Source organism: Equus quagga, chromosome 8 (genome assembly GCF_021613505.1).
Source record: "Equus quagga isolate Etosha38 chromosome 8, UCLA_HA_Equagga_1.0, whole genome shotgun sequence".
Classification (NCBI taxonomy): domain Eukaryota; kingdom Metazoa; phylum Chordata; class Mammalia; order Perissodactyla; family Equidae; genus Equus; species Equus quagga.
Window position 1 is genome coordinate 46650709 of NC_060274.1, and position 13905 is coordinate 46664613.

Genomic DNA, 13905 nt, shown 5'->3' on the forward strand with positions numbered 1-13905 from the left:
AAACCTTCTGCTTTTTATAAGCTGCCACCTCCAGGAATTCCAAAGGAGGCGGTCTCTGCCTACCAACACGTCTCCTGCCAGTGGCCCCGACCCATTCTCAACCAGCTGCTGGCTGGGGAGGGGATGTAACCCAAGAGGGACAAAGAAGAGGCCTCCTCATGGATGTCCTCTGAAATGTTCTCTTTTCTTCTCAAATATTTGACTGTCAGTAGGGTGGGATGGATGGAGGTGTTTGACAGGAATGGCAATCAAATATTTCACAGCCAGCATGACACATGGCCCAGTATGGTCTGGACGAACGGGATGTCAGCCACTGGGCTGGAGCAGGTCCCCTGCCATGCTGGGTGTGACTCTTTTATTTTCTGGGGAGGCTGCTGGGGTCCCCCCTCGGAGGGTGCCCAAGGCAGCGGAGAGGGGCACTCAGGGCCTTGGGTGCGGCTCTGTGCCCTAGAGCAGAAGTGCTTGCAAATTCAAATGGTCAGGGTAGCTGCACCAGTGTGCCCAGCCCTGCATGGGGTCAGAGACGGGGCACTAGACTTAGGGAGCTTTCCCGTCGGGACTCCTCAGCTCTGTGCTCCAAATGACCTTGGGTTTGCAGGGTCCAAGCCTTAACAGAGAGGCTGGTTTTATATGACTTTTCCCAGGTAACAGGTTCTACATCCTCCTTTCAAGAAATATCTGATTGACATGGAGCAGAGATACCTGTTTGTGTAATGCTTTTTCTTTCACATACTTAAATATGGGGCAGCATTTCTTTTCTTTTCTTGTCTTGCCAAATGAAAGCTCTGCTTCCAAAGAGTCACAGAAACCAAATTTAAACAGGGCTGATAGAACCAGACGGACACACCTGCAGCATCCAGGCCTGTGCAGCAGAGGCTCAGGACGATCTTGTGTGAGTTTTAAAAAGATACTGGCTAAAACACAAGCCGCATTACTCTCAAATGTCAGAGCACCGTTTCTGAAGGAATAGTCTATGCATCTTAAACTCAATGCAGGTAAAACCCTTTCTTGGATGTCAAATGAGACCCAGGGTCCAGAACCTCAAGGAGGAGATTTCAGGGCGGGGGGAGGCTTCACTAAGACCATTGATTTCACAATACATTTGCTAATAATAAAACTGATTGTTTTATTGGACAAACTTGAAAAAAGCCATAGAAAAACATGAAAAATTTGAATACGTATTTTAAAAGCCCAACTTGTTCAATATTTACGGAATAAATAAAAAAGCAACAGACATCAAGTGAGTTCATCAAAATGGATACTTTTATGAAGTCCATTTTAATAATTCTAAGGTCAAGGAATATTAAATTTTTTTTTGGTCTGACAGTTGACTAAATGCAGCAGCCCTTCGTGTCTATCAGAGATCTCTGCTTACAGGACGTCTCAGTCTTTGTACCAACATTGGCCTTGGGGTGGCCGCTCTCACCAGGGCTCTGTGACCTCAGGCTGGGTACCCAAATCACACGAGCGGTAAGATGTCTCCAGCATGGCTGCCGAGGAGGCATCCTCAGTTGTCTTGAGGGACCGCCCTCATGAACTATAATTTGGGCATTTACAGAACAGCTGAGCATATTTTGGGCGCTGGTTTTGATCATGAGCAATGTTTGAGACTTGGGAGCAGGAGGCGGCTGAAAAGGAAACCCATGAGAAGATGGCTTGTATGCGGTTTCTGAGTAATTCTTTCAGAGTGGAAGCTCCAATTTTTTTTGCACCTTTCCCCTCTCTTACTTATCTCACCGAAGCTCATGGGAGCCAAGGGTTGACCGACTTGCTCAGGACTTGGGGGAAGGAGGCCCAAAAATTACAATTGAGGGGAATAAGAATAAGTCAAATTTATTTTCTGCACACTTCATCTCTGGTTTGGACAAAATTCAAGTTGCCTGAAAGTTCACACACTCGACTCTGCTGGGCGCTATGTAGCGAGGAGAGCTGACAGGGTGTGTGTGCGTCCCGTCTGTGTTGCTGGGAGTGGGGTGTCTAAGGTGCAAGGTGGCCTCACCTCTCTTATTGTCCCACGCGTAGAGCTCCTTTATCCCCAGCTCGTTCAGGGACTTGGACAGCTCCAGCTCCTCCCCAGCAATGTTGTCCCTGAGGAGCACCACATGCTCTGGACTGACCTCACACTTCGCACAGATGACAGGGAGAATGTTCTGGAGAGGGACCTCAGGGCTCACACGCACAATAGCCTTTTGTGTTCGAAGGTAGTTCACTACTAAACGCACGGACTTCTGGAAGAACATACCAGACAAAAAGAATTTTCTAAGTACATCTTCCCACAAAAGCTTCAACCTCTGTTTTTATAGCAGAATTGAGTATGGCAAGATTTTATGTAGCCTGAATCTTTCTTCCACAAATTCAGTGGGTCATGAGGGGAAATGGTATACTGAATAGTGAACAATAAGTGCCTGGAATAATAAACTTACCTTAGGATCCCTCTTACTAATGATCAAACTGCTACCAACACAGGGAAATGGACATCAGTAGGGGATCTCCACTTAAAGTCTAATATATATGCTATCTTTCAAGGATTCTGACCAGACTTGAATACTAGGCACTTATATACATTTTTATAAAGGAACATAGTTTGGAAGTATTATGAATAATTCAATTTAAAGAAAAACCCACGCAAAACAAGACATCAAATTTTTAAGAAGCCAAAATATTCACATAAACATATGAATATCTATGTAAACATATATAGTGTATATATATTTCCATGCACACACATATTTATATATACACACTATACAACCACATATATTTTAAGTCAGAAAAATATTTGTTTTTTAAAAACATCAGACATATAATAATCAGAAAGAAAAACAATTTGACTAAAGCTGATTCTAAGTGACTACAGATAAAGTGTTCCATCAAAAAAATGTAATATGCCGGGGCTGGCCCCGTGGCCGAGTGGTTAAGTTCGCGCGCTCCGCTGCAGGCGGCCCAGTGTTTCGTTAGTTCGAATCCTGGGCGCGGAGATGGCACAGCTCGTCAGACCACACTGAGGCAGCGTCCCACATGCCACAACTAGAAGAACCCACAACGAAGAATACACAACTAGGTACCGGGGGGCTTTGGGGAGAAAAAGGAAAAAATAAAATCTTAAAAAAAAAAAAAAAATGTAATATGCCAAAGTCGCATGAAGTCAGCTTCTGCTTGGCCCCTACTGACCACCCGCATTGTTCTAGGATCTGGAGAGTGGACACAGTAGACACATATTAAATAAGAGTGACTGAGGTAGATCTCATGCTCCTTTCCAGTCTGATTACCAGGGTTTGACAAATTTTAGGAGGAAAGATGGAATCCACGGATCCTTTTCCATGTTTCGCAAACTGAAATTGTGCATAACCCTGGGCTCACCTGCCCCTGAGCTTTGCACCTGGGGACCAGGGAGGTAAGAGAAGCCACAGGATATAAACACGGTTTTGCTTCCTTGAACACTAATTTTACTTGAAGATTTAGGGAAAACTCTTTCAAACAGAGTGTAGATGGCATCAATTAAAATTTACTAAACACTCAAACCTAGAAATTCACCCCCTTGGCCAAATTTCCATTTTTTAAACCAGGAAAACTTAGTAGATCTTCCAGAAATCTAAAAAAATGAAATAGCACTGCTTTTAACTAGAGCTAAAAGATCCATATCCAAGCCGTGTTAAAAAGTACAATAACCAGCTGGAGTTAGTTTTAATGGATAATCAAAAGCCTGAAATAAATCTATGCATATGATAAGATATTCTCCAATTGCAATGAGTAAATTTTTTCAAAGGGAAAATTCTCTTTTTTCCTCTCTCTGTCTCTCTCTGGGAAGATGTTCAAATCTTCTACATATCCTATCTGCTTCCTAGGGCAGGAAGACCTCCAGAACTGAACTAGAACCTCTAGAACTAGTCCAATAGGGTAGCCAATGACTACCTGTGGTTATTTAAATTTAAATTAATTAAAATTAAAAGTTCAGTTTTTCGATCACACTAGCTGCATTTCACATTCTTAGCAACTACATGCAACCAGTGGTTATTGCTCTGCAAAGTGCAGAATTATACATCATTTCCATCTTTGCAGAAAGTTCACATGATTAGCTCTGCTCTAAATGAATTCCTTTCCTATAATATCCAAAGGACCAACATTACAACAATTAACATTACTAAATTCTGTAAATTTCCACCTCCTAAAATAAACTCAGTTTACTTCCGAATTTTGTTTAGTATGGAAGTAGGAACCTCAACCACAGCTGTCTGCACATGGTACTTAGATAAGAGGGGCTCCAGAGGCCCCTCCTCAGCACTTCCAGCACCTGTGGTCACAGGTATCTGCATATGTCCTTAGATGACACAGGTTTCCCGTCCTACTGACCTCAGGCACCTTAGGTGGGCCAGGCTTAACCTTCTCTTCAGGCACTTTTTCTTTCAGAAAAACGGTATGCACATTCAGGGTCCCAACTAAAGTATTTGGCTTAAAACTCAAAGGCTGTTGGGTTTCTGAAGACCGGATCTCAAGGGCATGGTGGGATGGATTCAGGTGGTTCTGAAGGCAAAGTTCAACCAGCAGGTCCATCATTGCGTGGCTGGAAAAGAGAAACAAAGCATGGTGATTAGGAATGTCTGCTCTCTCTCTTCTGTCTTGCCGAGTGAGGGTAGAACAACGGACCAGTGGACGAACAAGCAAACTGGCTGTGCTTATGAAGAAAGACAACTGCGGCTCATTAATTCCTATGTGTGATTGACAGCCATTTCTTAACATTTTCAATATTAGTAAACAACACTACTGAAAGAACAATCAGATCGAAATCATAATAGCTGGGAAAATAGTTGTATTTCTAGTTGAATTCATGGATACGTGGACTTGAATCCTGTAAGGTCAGTTAGCACAAATGATATTACTTATGGATACAAAGCATTATATTTTCAGTTATTCATAAATATGATGCATCCTAAAAACTGAAATTTTTAAGTTGACGAAGATAATCACTTTCTTTTAGGCTAAAAAATATGCCTTTTTAAAGATAAAAAGAAAAACCCTAAGAAAATGACCTTTTTCGAATGTCGAAAATTTTCATAATGTCCCCCCATCCCAGGTTATTATTTACTAAGGGAGGAGAATAACAATTCGGATTATCCCAAAGAATGGAAAATTTCACTGACATCTTTTATATCTGCCTAGCAGAGTTTTTATATTTAAAGCTGACTTATCTTTTCCTAAATTTCCCGAGCAGTGGAGCATAAACCTCTCACAAAAAGCTAGGTCCTTTCTCTGATCTATTTCTTAATTGGTAACTGGTATGGCAATTATTTCAGGTAACAATTATGCTTTCCAGGTGTCTGGTGATCTGGGTGTGTGCAGATCTGGGACTCCCGGTGCGCCTGTAAACACATAGGTGCTAGCCACTGGCCCGCCACCATTCATCCATCACTCACCTCAAGGGCTGTGAGCTGCTGGGGCACTGACGCTGAACAGTAAAACCACAAGGAAAGTCCCAACCCTGAGAGAATGCCCCAAATGCCCTATTTCTCATTCAACTGCCTACAAGTAAAGAATATCATCATAATGCTTTGATTATTTCAAAACCACTTCCACAAAAATAATTACTCCCATCTACTATCCAGGAAGTAATTAAATAACAGCATGTGCCTTAAGGGGGGACTGGAATCCCCTGTGAGCTTTCAGAGGCTCAGCATTTCTTCTGGCCCCCTGGAACTCTGATGGGGCATTCAGTGTGGCAATGCAGGTCTAACCCTCATAAGCATCACACATGGGAAAGGGCCCTATCTAATAATGCTGTGAATTCTGATTCCTTCAACTCTGAGAAGAAAATCGTCTTTTTCAAACATTGAGCTTAATGCAAAAAACAGGGAGTGACATCACAAAGACTCCAAGACATAATATTCCACTGAAAAGCCTCAGTATAGAAAACAGACTTCTAATAATGCTAAAATAATGACATATTAGTTGTTACCATTCACTGTGTATCCATGATGGCCTGGAGCTATACTGAGCACTTCACATATTCCCTCTCCTCCTCACAGGTCCGGGAGGTGGGGACTGCTATGGTGGGGTTTCCATGGAGAGGTGGAGCTAGGATTGGGACTCTGGTCCATCTGATGCTGACTCTCATTGTCTCTCTCTTCTCCTCACCCGCAGTCTACTTCCTCCAGAACCATGAGAAATAAAATGTTGCTTAGCCACGCAGCCTGTGGCATTTGGTAGTTCGGTAGCCTGAAGTGATGAAGATGAACAGTGACACCATTCTCAGGGTTTGTCTGTCTGTCTCTCTCTTTCTGTAATCCCAAATTCCAGGTTCAATGGCAGAGTAACAGACAGTAGCAAAGAGGACTGATTACCCAAAACTGCGTTAACAGGGGTGGTGGGGGTAAGGGAGCGTATCTCTGTGGTTTTCTGTCTCACTGCTCTTCGGTATCCTTTTTTCTTCCAATTTCTTCATCTCTTTGTTCCCTAAATGTCTTTTAAGTGCTCATAATATAGGGGTGAAATTTATCTTTTGGCATTTGTTGTGGTCTCTATTTTTAAGTTTAAAGAGCATAATTTTTCTACTTTTCTTTAAAAAATATTACTTTTCAAATGTGTACAGACTTCAAAATCTATTGTTGCATGAGTCCGTGGTTTCACCAAGAAAAATATGAGTCTTCTCTCAAATGTGGTTCTTTCTGAAATCCTGGTAGAGAGCGAGACAGAGCAAGGAACAGCCTATGCCAGCACTCCTGTTCCCCAAATGCAGAGGCCACTCAGGGACCTCGCAGAAGACTCACAGATGACAGCGAGTGGGCTGTCTGGGCCGACAGAGTTGGGACACAGAAGTCAGAGAGGCCAGGCCCTAGCTCCATCAAGTTGGGTCCATTATTGAATGGCCCTTCTCTAACGGAGGACACTTCCACCTAAGTCATGACGCCTGCCTGTGGTCAGGCTGCTGAGGATCAGTCTTGAGCTGCCTACACTAATCACTCCTACAACTCCCTCTGTGCCATCAGGCCAGCAAGACCCTGGCCTCTCTCTCAGAGGCTGCCTGCTCATCCCGGTACCCTGACCTCTAGCAGAGCTAGCGGCACACACTGCAGCAGGGATTCTGAAAGTGTAACACACAATGTGAAATTTCTGCCTTGTTAAAGCACAGATTGCTGAGCCCCACCCCAGGGTTCCTCATTCACTAGTTGTGGGCTGGTAAACTGCATTTCTAACAAGGTCCCAGACAAAGCAGCCACTGCTGCTCTGGGACCACACTTTGAAAACCACTACACTCTAAGTACTCACAAAATAAAGGGCTCCTTTGGTATCAAGTTTACAAATTACATTAAGGTAGTTACTTTGGGACATAATGTTCAAACAAACACACTTAATATGCATGTACTGTTAAATCTTAAACTGGTGGAACGTGGCCTAGTTTCTTGTGTGGGACCAAGGCCAGCAGGTGGCCCAAAGCCCTGGGTACAGCAAACTCTGGTTTAACAGAGTCAGAGCAGACCCTGAGAGAAAGTCCAGTCTGGCAGCTTCAAATGGCATCAGAGAGGCATGATACGGCAAGATGCTAACGAGGCTCTCCGAGAGGCGGTCTGTGCTGACGAGGCCCAGTACAAAGGAACATGCGAGCAGAACACAAAACCTGACAGTGAAGAGACAGGTGACTGAAGAAGGCTGGAGCTAGAGAACCTGCCAGCCAGCAACAGAGCTCAAGGTTCAAGGCTGGGGTCACCAAGAGTCCAATCTCATGGTGGCCTGGGTCCTGGGGCCTATCAAGTGAGGCACGAGGGAATGAGGCAGCAGCAAAAGGACCAGAGGCGCCTGTGCCTAAGGTACAAGTCAGAAGTCGAGTCATCAGGACGATGGCACCAAATCCCAGAGAGTTGGCCACAGCCTAACAAAACCCAAATGCCCCTTGGGGCCAGGCAGTTGCTGCAGTATGCAAAGGGCCTGAGGACGTGACTCTTGGGAGAGCTGGGGCATTCAACTTTTAAAATTGTTTAAAAGACAGTGCTGGTTGGAACCCCTTGACTTGGAGGGAAATGTGCTGAGGCTGGGAGCCTGACAGTTATCCTGCCCAGAGGTGATGTCAAGAGCTGTGTTACCCAGACAGGTGTGAATAGGTGATCTCAACAAGGGGTACATCCTGGTTAGGTTCTCATCATGGTAACTTGTGTTTTTTCTTAACTCCAGCCTCATCACCTTTGACCTATATCTTGAAGGTAATCTTACTTTAGAGTCTAGAGCCTTCTGTGTCCATGTCACGTGGAAGTAGTTCTTTTTTACCTGCTTCTCACTTGGCAGATGAGTCAATGAGCCCCCTGGGGGACCTGGAACACAGCCCAATTGTCTTTAAAGTTATTTAAAAATGCAAGTGAATTCTGCAAGCTAACAATATAAAGCTATTTTTCCCTACATTTGAGGAAAATGTTTTAATGCACGAGTTTTCTCCTGACTTGCCTAGTGCTGGAATAGAACCTTGTGTCCCCAGAGGCATGTGTAATCTTGTTTGAAATCTGTGGAGCTACGGTATGGCCCACAAGAGACACATTAGGACACCACCAGCCCAAACGTCCAGGTCCATGTAGCTCCCCGTCTCAATCTAGGTTCCAGCAACACTAAACTTCCTGCTTCTTGCCCAAACTGGTCATTTGCAAATGATATTTATTTCCTTCTGCTTGCTGGAATGTCCTCTCCCCAGTGCCTCATAAAAATTAGGTGTTCAATAGGTATTTTGCTCAACGAACAAATGAGAATTTTCATTTTTTTAGTCTATGAAGATTCCCACAAAATGAGACTATCCCTCTGTATGATTGGTACAACACCAAATCCAAAACAATAAGAGCACCCCTGTGAAGTGTTAAACAGCAGGTTTAGTAAAGAGCATACTCACCCTCTCACAGGATAAGCAAGTCGCTTATAACCATGTTAGTTTCCTCGGCAAAGTTCCCATAAAGAAGACCCAGGAGTAACTGGAGGCTGAGGACCACATATGCATGCCACAGATATGTCTATATATATTTAGTTTCTCTTGGATTTAGCCCAAACATATAAAGCCTTACTAAGGCAGAAACACTTTAGGGAGGTGACTTAGCACCTAGATGGTCAAATGCATTACATGGGCTGATAAGAAAGGAAGGGCGTTCAATGAGGTCCACCTCTAGTTAATGTGACCAATACGGGCTCCATGTCCTGGGAATCTTCCCTGAGAGGGATTTTAGGGCAGTGAAAATATTCTCTTTGTTACTGTAATGGTGGATACAGGGCATTATACATTTGTCCAAACCTATAGAATCTACCACACTGAGTGAACGCTAATGTAAACTCTGCACTTTGGTGGTTACGAAGAGTCAGCGTGGGCCCGATTCTAACACGTCCCACTCTGTCAGGGGATGTTGATAATGGGGGAGGTGGGGAGGGGCAGGGGGTATATGGGAAATCTCTGTACCTTCCTCTCAATTTTGCTGTAAACCTAAAACTGTTCTAAAAAAATAGTCTTTAAAGCAAAAGGTATTCTTCAAGTGAAAACGTAAATCAAACTAAACCAAACCAAACCTGACTGTTAGTCACTTAGAGAAGGTCTTCCTTGGGCCCACTCCGCAGCATCAGAACCGCGCTTTCCAACTCCCCTCCTTGAGAGAAGAAGAGCAAGCTTCCTTCAGCCCCTGGAGCCGTGAGCTCACCTGGGAGCAAGGGTCAGGCCACAGGCCCTTCAGAAGCTGCAAGCTGAGCGCATAGCTACTCCTTCTGCAAGAGGCTTTGCCTGCACCTTGATGGGTAGGGCAGATAAAGGACAGACCAGGGCTGAGGGTCACTCACAGCCTCTCTCCCCTTCATCTTGGAATGGATGCACTCTCTCCAGAAGGGTAATGGAGGCCCAATACCTGTCTTGAGAGTCCTGTGTTGTTTTACCAGGGCCGGGACCTCAAAATCCCTGCCCAGTTGTAAATGTGTCTATTGGAAGGGGTTCTCACGGCCCATAGAGACAAAATTGCAGGAATGAATATTGAGGGAGATTTCCTCTATTCTGCAAATGGAATGCTTGCCTTGTCCTGCCCCTGGGTCCCTTGGACATGTGTACCAACTTAGGACTAATTCACCCCATCTAAAGGACACAGCCCAACTCTCTAACGCTTGACACAGTTTATGAAGTTCTCTTTTAGCTAAGGGCATTGTCTCTTCAAAGATCTTCTCTTTACTTGTGCCCCAATTAAAGTGATGGAATTGGTGGCCTCCTTCCAGTGGCCATGTGTAGTGCTGGAACACCTTTCCTAAAGCATGCCAGAGCACTTCCTTATGAATGGCCCGGAACACCGAGTCTCATGTCTTTAACTCTGTAAGAACAGACGGGGACTTTTTATTTAAGTTTCTAAATCCAAAGGAAGCTTAAAAAAAATCTCTGTCATATACAGAATGGAATCATCAGACTCCAATTACTAACGTATTTTCTCTATGAGAATCTGTCATATCAGGAAATAACATGGTAAGGGGCTGACTATAGCTTATAAACTACTTGCTTAACCTATGCAAGGATGGGCATGTTCTCTAATAAAACAGAAGAGGGAAACCACATTGATCAACAACTAGTAGATCTATGCTCAGCAAGGATGAGGAATTGACTTCAGCCCGCTCTTGTCTTGTTAAAGAATATGACATATAAAACTAGTTCCTCAAACAAGAAGCTGCTGCCAGCAATAGTTATCATCCAATGACCCAGTTAAGGGGCCCACAGGCTGCTGCTCTAAGTCACTTAATCCTATAGGAAATCTTGGAGAGGGGATTGCAATTTACTACTAGAAAAGAGAAAAGTATTTTAATGCTCAACCTTGAAGGTTGCACCTAGTCTCATAGTTACATTGCAAAACTGCACAGTGGTGCTTTTACTTTGTAAAGGAAAAAAAAAGATACAACTGGAAGAATGTGTTCAGTTTGAAAACATTTTTCAAAATAATGTTTTTACTTTTCAGGCAGGCATTCTATCTCTCTGCAGGCAACTGTCAAACTGGACCATGTGTTGTGGTATTGAGACATGACCCTCAGGCCATTTTCTCAAAAAGTATGTAACTAGATTTATAGTGGCAATGGTCTCATGGGTATATACTTACCTACAAACTCACCAAGTTGTACACATTAAATATGTATAGTTTTTGTATGTTAATCACACCTCAGTCAAGTGTTTTTAAAAAATAAATGCAACTAGAAATTGAGCCAAAATATAGGAATGGAGGCTGACCCAGTGGCATAGTGGTTAAGTTCGTGAGCTCTGCTTTGGTGGCCCAGGGTTCACAGGTTCAGATACCAGGTGTGGACCTAGCACCACTCGTCAAGCCATGCTGTGGAAGCATCCCACATAAAATAGAGGGAGATTAGCACAGATCAGGACCAATCTTCCTCACAGAAAAAAAAAAAAATATATATATATATATATAAATATAAGAATGGTGAGTAAACCATAATACATTCACCGATAATATTTCATGCATCTATTAAAGTAGTTTGTAATCCTCTAATAATATGGTAGGCTTCTCAAGTTAAAGTGGGAAAAACGGACTTAGAACAAGGACCACTCCGTGAAACAAAGAAACACAGAGGTTCTAGTACCTTGGTTATCTCTCGTGTGAGCCCTGGGAGCTGCCTAGGGAACTGGCACAAGAGCTCCAGGCTTCTGTGGGCCGCGAGACCACAAGCTGGCTCCTCCCACATAGGCCCAGTGTAGATCTCACTTCCTGTACCCAAGCCCTTCTGCTGGGACAACAGCTACAGAAGGGCCCCCAAGGAGGAGTGTGCCCCATACCCCCGGGGGGCACCAGTGTGGAACGCAGTCTGGGACCACCTAGTAGAGGGGATGACGTTGTATCCACAGCTCAACAGCTCCAGTCCTAGGGACGCACTGAGGCCTGGAGCAACGGGCCTCAAATTTTGTTCACCTTGCCCATAAAATAATTGTAAAAACTTATGTACCTCTTTGCCCATTAAACTATCACCTAGAATTTTCATTATAAAGTTTAAATACTTGCAAAGGATATAATTTTTGGTAGAATCTAAATACTGGTATTTAAAAATAAAACTGCTGCCTCACTCTTTTCAATGTATCTACAAGAATAAAAACACCCAGAGTGATGTGGTTCCCACCATTATCCATTTTCAAAACACTTGAACAAACTGCTTTTTAAGATTCAAATATTTTCTATCATTTCTTGTTCTCCTTGTTTTCCTAGAAATATTATTTCCATTCACTCCTGCCTCAGAATTATATAAATATATTTTCATGCTTGAAAGTTTTTTTTTTTCTTTTAAAGTTCGGCACCTGAGCTAACATCTGTTGTCAATCTTTTTTTTTTCTTTTCTTCTTCTCCCCAAAGCTCCCCCGTACATAGTTGTATATCCTATCTGTGAGTGCCTCTGGTTATGCTATGTGCGATGCTGCCTCAGCATGGCCAGACGAGCAGTGCCATGTGCTTGCCTGGGATCTGAACCAATGAAACCCGGGGCTGCAAAAGTGGAGTGTGCAAACTTAACCACTAGGCCACAAGGCAAAACCCTTGAAAGGTTTTATAATTGGTCACTCTATCATATTCTCTATAATAAAAACTGTATAAAAGTTTAAATTTTACTTTTTGTTTCCTGTGACTTTGTTAATTTTTTTTTATTATAGATCAAATTACCAGTCACAATAGTAGTAGTAATACAAAATTTATCAAACAACATAATTATGATATATTTTGATAAATATCAAACATAAAATTAGAAATTCTATTGGTCATAAAACTCTTAATACTATGATTGAAAGAGGCTTTGCCAAGGTTTCAGTTGTGCCTTCTATGACTGATGTGGGAAAAAGAACTGGTACGTGACCTTGACCACAGGCACATTCACAAGCAGACCAGATCTAAGAAGGAATATGCGTCTGGAAATTGATTCCCTTAAATTTAAAACCCATGGGTCGGATTTTACTGCTTAATCCAAACTAGTATTCTTTTCATTTGGAAAACTGATTACCGATTGTAGTTACACCCTTATGGGTCAGCCTGTAAGTGGACATTTGAATGGTTAATTCAGGAGAGTGCACCTGGGCTGTATAACTTCAGCACCAAGACATGGGCACAGACTCTGGTGGCTGGTCACCTACTTGGAGTTGCATATGGGCTTCCCCTTCTTTCTGAGCCCCTCTTGTATCAGTGAGCTGTGTAAGCCTTGCTCTCCTAAGGGTTAAGGTGTACTGTGGTGGGGCCAGTTAGCACACAGTCACCCCAGTGAGACATTTCAGACTGTTACCTGGGCCCAGATTTATACCCCCTCAGCCCCAGTCCGACTGATACAGAAGGGAGTGCAACCCTTCAAGATCCACTCTTCAGTTCTCCCCAGACTTGCACGCTGATCACAGTGACTCGTCCCTGAAGTACCTGGGTCCTTACCTCCCATTGACCACACTCTTCTTCTCCAGTCCACTAGGCAGAACCACGGTCACGTCCACCACACTGTTCCGCAGGTTCTCCTTCATGGTGAGCAGATTCTGCGGAGGGCCTGGAGACACATCTCGATGAGGTTTCTGCCTGCTTTGCACATCTGGGGTGGCAGGCTTTCCAGGAGGAGGAGGGGCACGAGCCTTCATCTTCCTCCTTAAAAATGACAACACAGAAGGTGAATGAAGTGGCAATTTCCAACTACAAAGTTAATACAATCACCTATTGATCTCCAGCAGCTTTTAAGTACTTCTCCTCATAGTAGTTCATTCTTATAAGTATCTCTCTCTTCTCAAAAATGACTTCTGAGTTGCATGATCTTTCTACCATCTATATATTGGCACTCTTCAATGTTAACTCTTCAATGTGACACTCTTCAATGTCCAGAAAATGGACAAGTAAGAAAAATAAAGGAAGCATTTTTGAAAGGAAATGTGGCTGGAAAGAAACAGCCTAAATATGTGTTCACCACCAG

General features: G+C 43.4%; 1 protein-coding gene across 2 annotated transcripts in view; it reads right to left on the bottom strand.

Annotated features, from left to right (window-relative positions):
• COBL (cordon-bleu WH2 repeat protein) overlaps nt 1-13905 on the bottom strand; it is a 277905-nt gene that overhangs the window by 163727 nt on the left and 100273 nt on the right. For both annotated transcript variants that reach the window (XM_046669173.1, XM_046669175.1), the window contains 3 exons: nt 13383-13586; nt 4351-4561; nt 2000-2228 (listed from right to left, as the gene is read on the bottom strand). In XM_046669173.1, coding sequence (XP_046525129.1) covers nt 2000-2228; nt 4351-4561; nt 13383-13586 — 644 coding nt within the window. The remainder of the gene's footprint in view (nt 1-1999; nt 2229-4350; nt 4562-13382; nt 13587-13905) is intronic.